The sequence below is a fragment of the Myotis nattereri genome (assembly GCF_964212035.1).
Source record: "Myotis nattereri genome assembly, chromosome: 9".
In the NCBI taxonomy this organism is placed as follows: domain Eukaryota; kingdom Metazoa; phylum Chordata; class Mammalia; order Chiroptera; family Vespertilionidae; genus Myotis; species Myotis nattereri.
The window spans coordinates 2,814,672-2,831,373 of NC_138084.1; the positions used below are offsets into that span (position 1 = coordinate 2,814,672).

At 58.9% G+C, this 16,702-nt stretch overlaps 1 protein-coding gene across 2 annotated transcripts; it reads right to left on the minus strand.

The window, feature by feature from the left end:
• Positions 1–1,426: 1,426 nt before the first annotated feature.
• Positions 1,427–14,700, minus strand: FADS1 (fatty acid desaturase 1). Of its 2 annotated transcripts, none has more exons than XM_081098978.1 (12): positions 14,357–14,700; positions 12,467–12,577; positions 11,483–11,680; positions 10,511–10,612; positions 10,280–10,408; positions 6,905–6,965; positions 5,622–5,698; positions 4,754–4,851; positions 4,499–4,595; positions 4,138–4,217; positions 3,914–4,039; positions 1,427–3,574 (listed from the first exon to the last, which is right to left on the minus strand). In XM_081098978.1, exons 1-12 carry the CDS (start codon positions 14,546–14,548, stop codon positions 3,523–3,525), a joined length of 1,323 nt encoding a protein of 440 aa, XP_080955104.1. In that variant the 5' UTR covers positions 14,549–14,700; the 3' UTR covers positions 1,427–3,522. The 2 variants fall into 2 exon arrangements, with proteins under 2 accessions (XP_080955104.1, XP_080955105.1); XM_081098979.1 differs by lacking the exon at positions 14,357–14,700 and adding an exon at positions 12,725–13,136.
• Between the last annotated feature and the right edge of the window lie 2,002 nt (positions 14,701–16,702).

Sequence of the window (16,702 nt, forward strand, 5' to 3'; positions counted from 1 at the left end):
TAAATTGCAGAAGCTGCTTTAAACACCACTTCCTTGTTCCTTTGGGACCTCCGGTCCAGGTTGCTGTTTCTCATGGAGAGGGGATGTTTCTGTACTTTGCAAGACTTGTAATCCTGATAGAACTTGGTGGGGAGCTGTCTTGTCTGATTTTCTAATTTTGTAGTATTTATAAAAGTAGGCAGAATATAGTGTTCTTTTCACTCAGATAACATCTCTGTAGTTCGGGACAAACTTTTTTCGCATTTGGATTTTTTTTTTCTCAGATAAACAACAAAACAGTAGGTCTGCTCTTGTCCTGCAGTGACCCTTGGAAGCCCCAAGGCACTTGCCTAGTCCCTAGCTCAGAACGGCCATGTGTCCATGCTCCCTGTTTATCTCCGAACCTCCAGCGCCTATGGAGTCTCTGCGGCTGGGTTCCCATACACAGGTGCTAAGTTTGGCTGTTTTTCTCTTGCTAATCTCATGTCCATTTGTGCTCCTCCTTTCACCAAAATGCCGAAATGGCGTCCCGTTCTAAGTCTGCTTTTATTAGCGATGATATTGCTAAATGTGTCAATGTAGTAAAGGTTTCCTTAAGTTTTTGAATCTGTAACTTCATTTACTTGCGATTCATTTTTTTCCTAAACTGCTGTAAAATCAGCAAAAATGCCTTGGCAATTTTAGCATAGTTCCTAGGATATTGGTTGGCACTCAAAGGGTTACTTAGACCAGTGAGAAGTCTGCCCGTTTTTATTTAGCACACTCTAATGCGCTGGCTCAGATTGCTGTTCCAGTAGGGTGGCTAGAAAAGCACTGCTTTGCAGTCCCGCTCTGAGGCATTGTGTCTGCAGAGGAAGATTTAGGCAGAAAGCAGACTTACGGGGGCCACCCGTGTACACCGAGACTAGAAATGAGTTCAAGGGTGAGGGCACTGCCTCATAGGAGGGATGCACGGAAAACCTAGTGTCTAGCACAGGGGTGGGCAAACTTTTTGACTCGAGGCCCACAATGGGTTCTTAAACTGGACCGGAGGGCCGGAACAAAAGCATGGATGGAGTGTTGGTGTGAACTAATATAAATTCAAAGTAAACATCATTACATAAAAGGGTACGGTCTTTTTTTTTTTTAGTTTTATTCATTTCAAATGGGCCGGATCCGGCCCGCGGGCCGTAGTTTGCCCACGGCTGGTCTAGCATTTGAACACGGGCGTCCTGGGAAGGGGCTGGCTTTTCCTTCCCTTGCCACAGCCCACCTGTGCTGTTCCCTGGGTTTCCTGCCGTGCGTTCTGCCCAGGGGCCTATGCAAAGGGCAGGCGGTGTGGGGTTCACGTTCGAAACATGTTCAGAAAGAACTTAGACCCACAGACGTACAGCGGCTTCAAGGACAGGCACAGGGAGTCCTTTGGACACACAGGGGAGCGCTGTGGGTTGCAAGCGGGGAGCCTTCATTTGGTCAAAATCCACTTTATTTCTCAGCTTCCCTCCGTTAGGATGTGGTAGCAAAGTTGGTGGGTACAAAAGGATAGCGATGCTGGGCCTGGTTACAGAAAATGCCTCTGGCCAAGTGGGAGGAAGATGAAAGGAACAGACAAACGCAGACGTTGGGAGTTTTTCAAAAGTGAGTTCAAATGTTAGTTCTGCCACAATCTGTGACTGGAGGCAACTTGTTCTGCCTCAGCCTGTCTGCTCAGCTGTCATGGGAGTTAAGATCACTCATGTTCCCACTGTGACCGTCGGAGCCCTTTGCCACCGGTGTGTCTGTTTTTGGCCATGTGAGACCACACTGGCCCAGGCTGAGGAGAAGGCCACATGTTTGAGGTGCTGTGAGGACCTGGGCTTGGCTCAGGTAGCTTCGCTGGGTTTGCTCAGCCTGGGCCCAAAGCCAGAGAGCTTGGCAGCTGGTGACAGCACACCCGCCTCAGGTAGCGGGGAGCTGGGGGGCGGGGGGAGGGGGTCAGCACCCATTTTGGAGTGAGGAAGCCAATGCTTCCATTGTCTAATTTAAACCAGGTTCTGCCCAAATGAAAAAGATCCGAACTCCTCTGTTACCTGTTCCCCCCATTTCTCTGTTTTTTTTACATTTTTGTTTTGACAAACCTCTAATCACAACACCCTTTCCACAGGTGGTGCCTCTAGTCCCCTCCCAACGTCTCCCAAAACTAACAGCCAACTCTCCCGGGGCCCCAAAGGCTCAATCCGCCTGGGGTGGGTGCTGAATGACACGGGTGCAGGGAGCAGAGAGGGTGTGAACGCTGATAAGTTCTGCAGTTAAGGCCAGACTCCTGGGGCACACTCTTGCTTGCTCTCTAGAGATGGGTTAAACTTTCTCTTTTAAAAAGCAGATTTAAAAATGGCATCTCTGTATTAAACTAATGAGAGACCACCCTAAATTCCTAGCTGGTCAGTAGAGAGAGACCCTTGAACAGAGCTGACAGTGAGATGCCCGTTTCTGGGTTAGAGCTAGGACGCGGTTACACTGAGCCCCGCTGCTCCTGCTCAGCGATGCTGTAGGTGACCCACATGAAGGGATTCTTCCAGCCCCATCCTCTCTACGCCCAGCTCTGGGTCCCCTCCTGCCTGCTGGGTCGGTGTCTCCCCGCGTGGCCCCTTGTGCTCACGGACGCTGTTGTATTAAACTTGGCGTTACAGGGAGGGAAGCAGAGAGAACCCAGTAGGCCCCCGTTTGTCTCTGAGGAGGAGAAAATCAAGGTGCCCCGTCTGCTCACTTGCTGATGGAGCAGGAAGTGGACGCCCTGTCCTGGGAACGTGTCTCTCCTCAGGTGCTGGTCAGAGGAGGCGAAAAGCCGAAGGGAGTCTTAATGGCCAGTAACTCTCTGCTGACACTTTGGCAGGACCGAGGACCTAATGCTCCCTTGGGACTCTGGGTGGAACATGGGCCCAACATCAGCAGGATCCTTCGGGGCCAGACGTCTTCCATACCACAGCCCGCCTCTGCCCTGCGTACTTCTAAAAGTGGAGAAACTGCTTCTCCAGGAACCTGAGGCTCCTGGAGGTCACAGACTTTGTGGCGCTAGAGCGAGCTGAGCCCCCAGGCACTGCATGAGGCTGGCCTTGGGGTTCTAAGCGCTGATGCTTCCTAAGTCTGGCTCCAAAGGTTCAGCTGCTCCACCTCCCTCCACCCTGCGGACCTCAGCTTTGCAAAGGAGGGTGAAGTGGATCCGGAAGATGAGCTCACCCCTTTCTGGGTGGGATTTTACTGCTAAGCTTCCTGATTTCTGGGCTCAGTTGGTCCTCCCTATTCTCACACTTTCCCGACTCCCTCTTGCTCACCAACCACCTACATCTGACACTAGAAAAAAGAAACTCATCCCTGCCCTAAGAGCTCCACCCCTTCCTCCAGGGGCTGGCATGTTCCCCTCCCTCTTTGGGTCCTAAATCTGCCTAGAAGGTCAAGGGGAGGGGTTTGAGCCCGAGCCTCGATCTCCTCAAACCGCCCCCCTCTGGATGTTAGGATTGTAGTGGCCTGTCCCTGGGGCTTCCTTCTGCGTTGGCTCCGGAGGCTCCTCTTCCGGGAGGGGGGCTGCTATTGGTGAAGGTAGGCATCCAGCCAGAGCTGCCCCGACTCCTTCAGGGAGCTGCAGGGAGAAGATGGGAGCAGGCGGTGAGGGGGGCAGGGCAGGGCTGAGCCCCAAAGCCAACCCACCCACTAGAAAGGTAGTGGGGACTCACAGAGGTCTGGAAGCCCGTGTCCATGGCTTGAGGCCCCCTCCCTTCCCCTCTGAGAAAGAGCTTGGGCCACACACGAGCAGAGGACTGACTTGGCCACGCGGAGCGCCCTGCTTTGGCCTTGGTGAGCTCCATTCCACGGGGGAAACCTTCCTATCGCTCCGGCCCCACACTTCGCCAGCCCCCCCCCCCCCCCGCCCTGCCCGCTTCCCTCCCCACCAGCCACTGCCCCAGGCTCGGATACTCACCGGACAATGTCCGCGAAGGCCGCGAGCAGGGGCTTGGACTGATACTCGATGCCGTGCTTGGCACACAGGGAGCGCACCAGGGGAGCCACTTTGTGGTAATTGTGTCGCGGCATCGTGGGGAAAAGGCTTCGGGAAGAACGGGCAGTCAGGGCTTCTGCTCCTTGGCCCCGCACCCCCTGCACCCGTGGACCCTGCCCAAGGCCCTGCTTCCGGTGTCTACTTACTGGTGTTCAATCTGGAAGTTGAGGTGCCCACTGAACCAGTCATTGAAGGCCGACTTGTGCACGTTGCACGTTGCCTGGAGCTGGAGGAGGAGGGGAGGGGAGGGGAGGGGAGGGCACGGCTCTGAGTACCAGATGCAAAGGCCAGTCCAGCCGTTTCAGGCCACGCTGTCTGAGCGGCGGGGCTGTGGGACTGTCCCCGTCACTCCCCTCCACGTGGTGGCTGGAGAAGCGTCAAGCTAATGAGGCGATGCTGGCGGAACTTGTGTTGTTACTGCTCCCCGGTCCCCTCCCCGTGTCTCTGCCCACCCCCCCTTTTTCTTAGCTGTGTCAGGCCTCGCTCTTCCAGGTCACTGTCCCTTACCTGGGTGGAGACCCAGTCCCTGTTCTGGTCGTGGTCAATGTGCATGGGGATATGGTTCATCTGTGTCACCCACACAAACCAGTTGCTTTCCAGGAACCTGGTGGGTGTAAGACAGGACAAGCAGAGCTCAGAGTCCCTCTCCCGCAGGGACCTGCTCCAGCCTGGCCACCTTCCCGGGCCAACGCCCCACACAGCCCCCACCAGACTGGTTCCAACATCTCTTCTCCGCCACCCCCTGCCCCCGCCTGACACTACCTGACCACGAAGAAAAGGCCCAGGAGGCCCTTCACCCCCAGCAACGGCCCGTAAGTGAGGGCGATGCGGACGTAGAAGGTGGTCATCCAGGCCAGGTCCTGCGGAGACGCAGAGCGTGAGGACAGCACAGCGCTCCCTCCTCTCCTCCCACGTCCCCAGCCTGGGACACTCAGTAACTGTCGGCGTCCTGCAGGATCTAGCGCCGCGGCTCCTTCCTCCCATTCCTAGTGGCACCCCTGCCCGCCTTGCCTGTCCCTTCATGGGCGCCATGGCGACAGGCTCTCCTTGCCGCCTGCTCCTCCCAACCCAGCCACGTCCTTCATCGTGCTGCTAGCGAGTCCCCCAGCATCGGGCTCAGGTCGTCCAGTGCCCGGTCCAATCTCCAATCGCTTTTCTGCACCAGGCTCCTCCCCGACACCTGAGGCCCCCAGAGAATGTCAGCTGCTCGGCTCAGAGACCATCCCCGCCCGCACCTATCTGTCCCCCAGAGGCGGCTGCACACGTGACGCGACAGAGCCTTTCTGACGCCTCTTATCCAGCCGAGTGTCGGACCCTCTGCCTGAACCTCATCCCCGGTGTCAACCACACCCTCCACCTGCTCCGCCAGAAATTTCCTGGGAGCGGGCGCCGCCCTCACTCATCCTCCCCACTCCCCAGCCTGCCCCTGGCCAAGCCCAGCCAAGGACCTCAGGAGAGACCGCCGAGTGGAACAGGGCGCTGGGGGGGAGTCCGAGTCACCCGCCGACAGATAAGGGAGACCTACACCTGGTTTTGCTCTACTTCAGGCCTGGAGTCAACCTCCGTGGGTTCCCCTGGAGGGCCCTTTCCCTCCCCCGGGGAACTGGGGACAAAGGGTCAGGAGACTCACCACCCACTTCTTCCGCTGGATAACGAAGTAGAAGATGTACCACTGGAAGTAGAGAGGTAGCAAGGCCGGGGGCCCAACTGGGGAGGAAATGGAGACCGGGGGGAGGTGTGAGCAGCACGAGGGTCACTAAAGGGCTGGCGGGTGCTGGAGGAATGGCCTCCAGCATCTCCGCCATCTCCTCCTGTCGCCCCTGCTGCCTTGGCACTCCCCGTCCACGGGAACCAGCAGGCACTGGAGGTGGGCATGAACGCAGGTCTGCAGAAGGCAGTCTCCCAAGAGGATGCCAGCAGGGGGCGGGGTGGGAGTGGTGACCTGCTCTGCTCCTGTGCCTTTCCAGGGGCTGGCTAACACTCCCCCGTGTCCTGGCGACAGCCCTGCCCCTGCCAGGCCTTCTACTGACCCTGTGCCTGCCCTTGCCAGCAGCTGCCCTGCGTTCCTGGCTGCTCCACCATGCAGGTGAGGGGGCAGGAGCGTGTGCGCGTGCGTGCGTGTGGATGGGGGGCCCTGCTGCTCCCTCATGGACTAAAAGCTCACTCCCACCCAACCCAAAACCCCGCCGTCAGCTGTGGAGAGGGGGGAGGTGCCTCCCTTAACACTGGGAGCTGAAGAGGGGGACAGTGTCCAGTGTGCTGCCCCTTCTCTGCACAACCCCCCATTACCACGCCTACCATGGCTCCCCGCCCCTGAGGAGGCATGCCTTCCAACATCCTTCCTTCTGGACGGTTCTGCGCTACCCGCTGCCATCCCTCTCTCCAGTGGGGATGGCCGGCAGCAGGGATAAATTCCTCCGAACTAAACTGGGACTGATGGGACCCTCCCGCCCTTCCTGTAAAACTCCAGCTGGAGGCATTGTAGAGCAGAGTTTTAAAGCAGGGAGCATGTGGCGTATTCAGAAAGAGCTTAAGACGACAGAAATGTTTCCTCCTCTTTCCAACAGCTCCTCCAGCCCCTCTTCGGGTCCAAACCTCCACAGCTACATCTTCAAGTCTCTGGGGTGGGACCACGCCCCACTGAGTCACCTTGACCCAGGTCTCTGACAAGTTTCGAGGTGAGGTTTTAATTGGGATGCCCCCCCCCCCCCCGCCCCGACCATTCAGTTCTCCGGCGGAAGCCAGGGTGGGACTGGAGGAACCTGACCCAACATGAGGCTCAGTGCCGACCCTGAGCTGAGAGGGCAGACTGCTCCCCCTCGGACCCGGGCAGACTCCTCTCCCCCTCACAGGCTTCGCCCCGCCCGCCCGCACAACCCCGGAGGGAGTCCCGGAGGTGATGAGGGCACTCACTCAGGAAGAAGTATTTGTGCTGGTGGTTGTACGGCATGTACTTTTTCTTCTGTTTCCCAAGCTGCGAAGAAAAGCAAATAAATCAACTCCCCCGGCCCAGTCACTGCTCCCCGCCCGCTCTGACCTTGGCTCGGCTCAGGCCGACTCCAGGGCGGCTGCTGCTGCTGGAGGGCGCCGGCAGGCCCGGGCTTACCTCCGGCACCCGGCACGTGAAGCCAGGGGGGCCACACCGAGTTGTGCAGCTCAGTGGCCCATGCCCACTCGAGATGCGTGCACAACAGTGTCTCCAGGTCCTCAGGACCCTCATGTCCATCCAAAGACAGCTTCGCCGTGGGGTTTCCAGTTCCCTCCCCCCTCCCCCTCCCCCCTCCCCCTGGTACTGTGCTGGCACCAGAGTCTCCTACAGTCAGTAGTCCCTCTGCGTCCGGCCCTGGCATTTCCCATCACAATCTTATGATCTCTTGACTTCAACGTGAGCTTCTAAAACCCCTTGAAAGCTAAGCAAAGTTTGGCAAATATTTACGGTCAGGGAACCAAGAACAACTTGGCAGTCTGAAGATGCGGAAACGTTCTTTCCGGCGGGTGGGGGTGTTTTGCCAGCCTAGCCGCTGAAGAGGAAGGCCGGCCGCCAGGTCAGCCAACCAGCGTGGCACCCCTCGCAGCAAAGCCCTGATGTCTCACCTGGTGGCTCCTCGGCTCCTGCTGCCCCACTTGGTTATGGCAACCAGATAACCACGGGCAGGAGGAGCTGCATCCAGAGCAAAATGCCTGCTTGCTCTTCTACCCACCGTGTGACAGGTCATCTATCGAGTCTACTCTCCGCAAGGCCCTTCTGCTACAGGAAGTGTTCTTTTCCTAGCGACGCATTCATCCACTCACCAAGTGTTTACTGAGCACCTACTCTGTGCCAGGCACTGCTTTGGGCGCTGGGGATACGGAGGTAAACCGTACAAAAGCCCTACCCTTGTGGAACTTGTAATCTGCCAGGAAGCTGGTGATAAATCTCTAGTTATAGAGTGAAAACAAGAAAACGTAACAGAAAGTGAGGGAGGCAGTGTTTTGGGGGAGGGGGGAGGGGGGGTTCAGAAATGGCCTCCCTGAACTGAGAACTGAAAAACGAGAAGGGGCCAGCAATGTGAAGATTCAGGGGAAAGCACTGATAGCTGAGAGGACAGCCAGGACAGAGGCTTAGGATAATCCAGGGACAGAAAGGTCGGTGTGACGGGGAACAGGGAGCAGCAGGGGAGAATGGTTAGAAGGCTAGAAAACGGGATGGGTGGCCAAATCACGCCGGACCTTAGGAAGCCTGGGTGGGCAGGAGGTTGGCTTTTATTCCAACGGTGACGGGGAGTCGCTAGGGGGCTTTCGATGGGTGTGGCAAGAGCGGCTTTGTGCTTTACAAGGAAGGCTCCCTGGCTGGCTGGGAGCACGCCCTGTCTGTAGGGGGCAGGTATGGTCACAGGGAGACCAGCGAGGAGCCTAGAGCAATAATCTAGCCCAGTGATGGCGACCCTATGACAGGCGTGTCAGAGGCGACACGCGAACTCATTTTTTTGGGTTGATTTTTCTTTGTTAAATGGCATTTAAATATATAAAATAAATATCAAAAATATAAATCTTGGTTTTACTATGGTTGCAAATATCAAAAAATGTCTCTATGTGACACGGCACCAGAGTGAAGTTAGGGTTTTTCAAAACGCTGACACGCCGAGCTCAAAAGGTTCGCCATCACTGCTCTAGACCCTGGATGACCAGACCTGGGGAGGGGAAGCAATGGAGCTGGGGAAGTCAGTATAGATTTGAGGCTGGTTCTGGAAGCAGTATTAACAAGGCTTGCTGAGCCCCGCTGGTGTGGCTCAGTGGTTGAGTGTCGACCTATGAACCGGGAGGTCACAGTTCGATTCCTGGTTAGGGCACCTGCCCGGGGTTGCGGGCTCGATCCCCAGGGTGGGGCGTGCAGGAGGCAGCCGATCCATGATTCTCTCGCATCATTCATATTTCTATCTCTCTCTCCCTTCCTCTCTAAAATCAATAAAAATCTATTTAGAAAGAAAAGAAAAAACAAGGCTTGCTGATAGGGGTCATCCCACCCCAAGCAGCATTAAGTGAGAGGGGAAACTGGGAGGAGCGTGTGTCATTGGCTGGGTGGTGGGCAGAGCTCTGGCCTCCTCCTGGGACAGTCATGGAGGGGAGCCCAGCCCATATGACCCTAATAACTGCCCCCTTGTGCTTTGACCCTGAGAAGCGAGAGGGTTTTCTTTAGGGTGGAGGGTCCTCTGTACCCCTTGTCCTCCAGGAGAGCTGGGGGGCAAAGGCGGGTCGGCCCAGGGATCCATGCCCAGGTAAGCCACAGCCAGCGAGGGTGGCCACGCCCAAGCTGCCGGAGCTGGCCATTTACTGACATACCAACAGGCAGCCTGTCGCCAACCTCAGAACCAGGCCAAAAAAAGCGGGGGGGGGGGGGGGGGCCCTGCCAAAGGCTTTCCACAGAGCGGAGCGGAGAGCCAGGCCACGCTGGACTCATGCCGGGGACTGAGCGCGTTAAGCTGTTTGACTCCTGGCAGGCTGCAGAGCTCTGGCTGCGGCCGGGAGCCTTGGGGCGGAGGGTTTTATATTCACTGCTTTTATTTTAAATTCTCACTCTACTGATTTTTAGAGAGAGGAATGGAGAAACATCGATCGCTTGCCTCCCATACACACCCCAATTGGGGATGGAACACCCGCACCTCTTGATGTATAGGACAATGCTCCACCCAATGAGCCACCCAGCCAGGGCCACAGTAACTTTTTAAAGAACTCCGCTGGCCATGCAAAGCCTCCTACTAACACTCCAGGTCTCCGCCTGCTTCCGTTAGCAGCTGCGGTTTTTGCTCACAACCTCGGATGACAACTGAAACCCAACGCTGCCCACCCGGGAAGTGAGGCGGGTCAGGTGGGTGGGAGGGTGGACTTGGTGAGTGAATGTTCCAAGCATTGGTGGGGAGCCTGTGACACAGTAGGATACCAAGTGTAAGAGAGAGGAATAGAGTGAGGGGCCGAGGGGAGGGCTGCTGCCTGGGGTCGGGCTGTCAGGAAAACACCCGACGAGGGCCATCCGTCACCTTCAAGGACGGGGGGTGTTTGCACAGCCGTCCCCTGGTTACCCTTTGGGTCCTCAGCAGCTTGGGGCACCTTACATAGTAACAGTTCTGCCGATCTGAACTCACTCGCTTGGAGAACAGGTGACTGCCCTGGGCAGCCCGTTGCCTCCCACAACTTCCGGGCAGCCGGCCCAGTGTCTCCCCTCCCTCCCCTGGCGGCACTGTGAGCACCCCGAGCCCTCTGTGCGGGCAGGTCTCCACTCTCCCAGGCCTCCCCGCCCACGCCCCGGCTCACCTCCACAGAGAGGATCTTCCCCAAGGCGAAGAAGAGGGGGTGCATGTTGATGTCTGGGTCTTTGCGGAAGCAGTTGGGCTTGGCGTGGTGCTGGAAGTGCATGTGGTTCCACCAGCTGGCGGGGGCCCCCTACGGGAAAGCGGGGGCATGAGTGTGAAAGCCTAGGCCCCTCCCCCCCAGGTAGTCCTGCGTTAGCCAGAGTTTCAGAAAGCCCCGCCCCGAGCCACTGACCTTCAGGTGGCCGATCACGAAATGATGTAGCAGGTGGTTCCACCTAGAGGTGCCGAAGACAGACAGGTGCCCGAAGTCGTGCTGCAGCCAGCCAGCCTGGGCCTGCGCGAGAGAGGTCAGTGCCGAGAGCCGCTCCCGGCCCCGCGTCCCTCCCACCGACCTGCAGCCTCTCGGCTTCACCCGCCGAGGCCGGCAATGCTGCAGGCCCCTAACCGAGCTCACCAGGAGAGGAGTTGGCCAGCCCGGCCCTCCTGCTGGCTGTGGCACAAACAGGAAAGCTGGACCCAAGCACATTCCCTTCCCTGCCCGTCCGTTCCCCGCCTGAGACCTGTGACTTACAACGGGCTGAACGTCCGGACCACAGGGAAGGACAGAGTGACACACTCAGGCCTGGCAGATGCGTCCAGGCAGCGAGTGTTAGAGCCCACGCGTGCATCATCAGCACGTGGGGTGGCCTTGTGCCGGGAGGAAGCCAAGCTTTGCCGATAAACCAGATCTTGGTTCTTGGCACCCCGGGGCTGTGGCAGAACCTGATGGGAATTTCCCTGGGGAGAAATTCCCCAGGAAGCGGGGAGCCCTGGGAGAAGCCGCTGGAGGGGCAGGGAGAGGGCTGAAGGCGCACGGCGACCAAGGAGCAGGCGAAAGCCACAGACGATGGCGCCTGTCCTCAGCTCTGCCCGCCTGAGGGGAGGGGTTTCCCCTGGGGACGCGGGGCATGGCCGGGCTCTTTTTTACAAAAATATGTTTTTATTGATTTCAGAGAGGAAGGGAGAGGGAAAGAGAAACATCAGTGATGAGAATCACTGATCGGCTGTCTCCTGCACGCCCCCTACTGGGGATCCAGCCCACAACCTGGGCTCGTGCCCTTGACAGAAATCGAACCAGGACCCTGCGGTCCCCAGGCCGACGCTCTACCCGCTGAGCCAAACTGGCCATGGCCGGCCGTGCTCGTGCCAAGCCGGGCGCACTCACCTGAACTGCACTGAGCAGCACCGCACTGAGGACGAAGGGCACGAAGGACGTCCCGAAGGCCCATAGCGTGAGCCAGGCGGCCGCGTCCAGCAGCAGGATGTGCAGCAGGTACAGCAGGAAGAAGGCGTGGTTGGCCTTCATGAGCCCCATCTGCTCCACGGCCGCCCGCAGCTCCCGAAACTCATCGGTCAGCTCTTTCTGAGGAAGAGGGAAGCGGGGGAAGCTGTTATTCTCCCCAGCAGCACCGCGGCCCTGCTTGGTGACCTGGGGCTCTGAGGCCAGTGGTTCTCAACCTTCTGGCCCTTTCAATACAGCTCCTCATGTTGTGACCCAACCATAACATTATTGTCGTTGCTCCTTCATCACTGTCATGTTGCTACTGTGATGAATCGTCATGTAAATATCTGATATGCAGGATGTTCTTAGGCGACCCCTGTGAAAGGGTCGTTCGACCGCCAAAGGGGTCGCGACCCACAGGTTGAGAACCACTGTCTTAGGCTCAAGTAAACACACCCCCCCCCCCCCCCGCACCTAGGTAACAGGTGCAGTCTTCCATAAACACACCACAAGCCCGAGGGAGGATGGGGGCAGGAGGGGCTATGGGATCCCGCCAAAGAGCAGGTGGTCACTGGAACTCATTTACCGGCAGTGTGACCCTTGGCCACGTGGCTTAACTTATCTGAGCCTCAGTCTCCTCACCTGTAAGCGCTTGATGGTGATAGGAGGTTAGGAGGTTATGCTTGGCACCGTAGGTGCTCAAAATTGGTTTCCTGTTGATGATCATGGTCGTGGTGGTGGCCTTGTGGGAACCATGGATCCCAGAGACCCCGCTCCCTTGGGCCTGTGACCCACTGACTCAGCAGAAGAATCGGGGATCCCCAGGAAGTACCGGCTGCAGGTACCCAGGGTCCCGTCTAGGACTCCCTTCTACCCCCTGCCCCCCCCTGCAAGCACAGGGTCTCCAGGCAGCAAGCAGCGACTCACATTCTTTGTGGGCTCGAAGCTGGGCTGCTCCGGAGCCAGCTCTCCAATCAGGAGCGAGTTCATGTACTTCCTCACCAGGCCCTTGTTGATGTGGAATGCCACAAAGGGGTCCTGCAAAGGTGGGGCGAAGGCAGGACCGTGAGGAAGCCAGCCCGGCCCCCTGGACTCTGGGAGGGCTCCCACCCAAGGTCAGCAAGGATGCTGCTCCAAAGGTCAGACACCACCTCCCCCCGCCAGCAGCCCTGAGGGTGCTCAGACCTTGTCTAGGTGTCCGCAGCCCGGGATCACCCAGCACCTGTAGTCCAGTAAGAAAGGCACCCCACCAAGGGGGGCGGGCACAGAAAGCCCTCCCTGGGCTGGCCTTTCCTCCGGTGTCTCCAAGGACAGCTTTTACGCGGGACTGTAGGTGTTGGTGAGAAACGAAGGGATGGTGGGGCTGGGACACTTCTCGGTGGGACTTAAGCCCTCTCCCTGCCAGCGTTCTCAGGAAAATGAGCCGAGGCTCCCAGATCGGACCTGGGGAACTTGTGCGTGTCCCCGTGTCCCCTCCTTCCTTCCATCGGCCGCCTTAGCGCTTTAATCACACCCTGCGGCTAATTTGGTTATTGGAGCCGGGGTTCCTAGGTGATAAGATCCACGTCCTCAGGTCGGGAAGCCCCAAGGCTGCGGGGGAATCCACTGGAGAGGCGGGAACCAGGGCGGGGCCGGCGGTGGCGCCACGCAGCCGGACCAATCGCCAGCCCGGAGGCAGCTGGAGCCCCAAATCCCCCGGCGGGACCTGCGGGACCGCCTGCTCCTACGCATGCGCCGGCTCGGCCTCCCTGCGGCCACGGTCTGGGCTCCGCGGGCACCAGCGCAGACTCTGGCCTTGTCCCCCGGCGGGCTGCGAGGGAAGGGGGGCCCTCGCCTGGGAGCGCCGGTGCTCCGCTTGGACAAAACGGAAGCCCTGATGGCAAGGGCGGAGGGGGAGTCAGCAACGGGCAAGCCGCTGGGCGGGAGAGGGGAGACGGATGTGGGGGAGGGGACAAGGCGAAGCGCACGTCCAACCTCTGGGTCCCCAAGGGTGAACCCAGCTCTTGAACCCAGCGGGAGGCGCCCGGTGCCTGAGCGCTGGGTGGTCTAGAAGGGGAAGCGGAAGGGGCGGGCCGGGGCGCACTGACCCCGTGGGTAGCCACACGGGACTGCAGCTGGGGGTGCAAAACGCCGTCCGGCTGTGGCCGAGCGGCACAGGGTTCGCGGGCCGTTACGGGGTCCTCGCCAAGTATATGTTGATGCACCCCCAACACACCCCCAGTGCACAGGCAGCCGCTAGCCCTCTCCGGCGGTGCGGCCCCTTCCCCACCCACCCTCCCGCCTTCACCCTTTGCGGGGCTCCCAAGACAGCGGGCGCCGGTGGTTCCGGCCTGGGCCTTACCCCCCCCCCCCCCCCTGAGTGGTTCCCTCTCCGGCGCCCGCTCGCGGGGGTGGCCCCGCACACAGCACCGCTGACAGCCGGCCGCGATCCCGCCCTCCCTCCCTGGGCCTCGGCCGCCCCGCCGTCCCGGCGCCCGGCAGCCTCCCTCAGCCCCCGCCGAGCCCCGCTCAGGGCCGGCCGCGCCTCTAGACGGCGGACTCGCGGCCACAGGCAGGGCGCACGCAGGGCCGGCGGCCTTTGTGTGTGTGGGTGTGAGCGGGCGGCCGCCATCCCCACTCGTGTTCGCAGCCTCTCCTCCGCTTGCACCCCGTGCGCACAGACGCCCAATCCCTGGGCAGCAGGTCCGCTCGGGCCCCGCCGGCTCCCCGACCCGACTCGGTGCTCAGTTCTGGAAGCCAAGCTTCCTGTCCCGCGCACGGAACCTCGGGCCGCGGCCGCGGGCCCCGCCTCCTCCCCTCCCGGTCGGCGGCGCTCACCGTGGCATCCTGCCCCGCGTAGTGGCTCATCACCCGGGAGCCCCCGGGGTGCCGGCGGGCGAACTCGCTGACGTTGTACACCTTCCGCTCGATCACCAGCCACCGCTCCTGGCCGCGCCCGCAGCGCTGCGCCACCTCGTCCCAGGTGAAGTAGCGCGGGGCCGGGGCCGGCGCCGGCGTCTCGGGGGCCATGGGGTCTGGCGGCTTCGCGCCGGCCGAGCCGGAGGGACCGGGCGCGCGCTCGGGGCCCGCGGATGGCGCGTCGGGCTCGCGCGCTCGGAGGACGGGTCCGCGGCGCGCCCCGAGCCGGCTCCCCGGGCGCCGCGCCGGGTTTTCAGCTCCCGCGGCCCGACGGCCGGCCCGCTGCTGCGCTCCTATTGGCGGAGCCGCGTGGCGCGGAGCGAGCGCCCGCCTCGCCCCGGGGCGCAGGGTCCCCGGCCCGGACGCGCGCCCCCTGGCGGGCTCGGGACAGGGGGGGAGGGGGGGCCGCGGGATCCACTGCCCAACGCGCGGCTAGGCCCCCAGGAGGCGCCGCGGGCGGGGTTCCGGTGCAGGTTCCTGGGACCGGACGGCCCTGGGCTCCGGGTCAGGAGTGGGTTCCGCCGGCGGCCAGAGGCGGGGCGGGAGGGAGGCCGATAGGCAGGCCCCCCGGGGGCTTGGGGAGGTGGGTGGAGAGGAGCTGTCCCCACGGCCACGGTTGTCCAGGGGCCCTGAACGCCCTCTCCAGTGTCGAGTGCTCGGTGGTGCTTGCTGGGAGCGAGGAGAGCAGGGCTGTTCCGTTTCTTTGTCCGTGTTTACCACACACATCTTCAAGCCCAGCGAGCCCAGTGCGGGGCGTGCAGGAGGCAGCGGATCAATGATTCTCATCATTGATGTTTCTCTCTCGCCCTTTCTCTGAAATCAATCCAATATTTTTTAAAAAAAGAATGTACACAGTGAAGTAGGTTGTTCCTGAGTGGACAGAATAAGCATATTTTTAAAATATATTTTTTGTTGATTTCAGAGTGATTGGCGGTACCAGAGGTGGGGAGGATGGGAGAGTAGGTGACCTTAGTCAAAGGATACAGACTTCTGGTTATAAGATTAATATCCAATGTACAGATGGTGACTATAGTTAACAATACTATCCTGTATATTTGGAAATTGCTAAGAGAATAGATCTGAAATGTTCTCATCATACATGCATAAAAAGGTAACAAAGTGAGGTGATGGATATGCTAACTAACCTTATTGTGGCCATAATTTTACAATATATTATACCAAATCATCAGGTTGTACACCTTAAATCAGTGGTTCTCAACCTTCTGGCCCTTTAAATACAGTTCCTCATGTTGTGACCCAACCATAAAATTATTCTTGTTGCTACTTCATAACTGTAATGTTGCTACCGTTATGAATCGTCATGTGAATATCTGATATGCAGGATGGTCTTAGGCGACCCCTGTGAGAGGGTCGTTTGACCGCCAAAGGGGTCGCGACGCACAGGTTGAGAACTGCTGCCTTAAGTGTCTACAATGTCATATGTCAAATATATCAACAACGCAAGAAAGAATAAGAAAACGAACGACTTGATTAACACATGGGCAAAAGACTTCAAGAGACAGAGAAGATACACAGATGGCCAGCCAGCGTCCGAAGAGGTGCTCGACGTCACGTCGCTGGGGAACTGACCATTAAAACAACAGTGGCAAGAGTCCAAGACACCGACGGTACCTGATGCTGGCAAGGATGTGAGCAACAGGAATTCCCATGCGTGGCTGGAGGGAACGGAAAGTGGTACATTCACCTACCAGGCACGTTGGCAGTTGCTTACGAAGTTCAACATCGTCTCACCACAACTGAGCTCCTGCTGTTTGCCCAGTTGAATTGAAAACTTATGTCCACACACAAATCTGCCGCCAGTGTTTACACTGTGAGAACCAATGTTTGGCTTTATTCACAAGCACCGACAACTGTGAAGAGCAACCAAGGTGTTCTTCACAGGTGAATGGACAGACTCGTAGATCCAGGCAACACTTTTTTCAGTGCTGAAAGGAATGAGCTATCAAGCCTCAGGGAGGACCCCTGGATGCATACCGCTAAGTGAAAGAAGCCATGTGGGCCGCCATGGCGGTACCATCGACGGGGTAGCTTGTGAACAAAAGAAATGTGTTCCTTCTAGTTCTGGGGGCTGGGAAGTCCGAGATCAAGGCACTGGCAGGTTGGGTGTCTGCTGAGAGGGTCCACTTCCCAGGTGGCTGTCTTCTCTCTGAACCTCGCCTGTGAGGAAGGTGGGGGGATCTCTGTGGAGTTTCTTTTCTAAGGACACTAATCATCCTCATGACCTAATCGCCCCCCAAAGCCCAC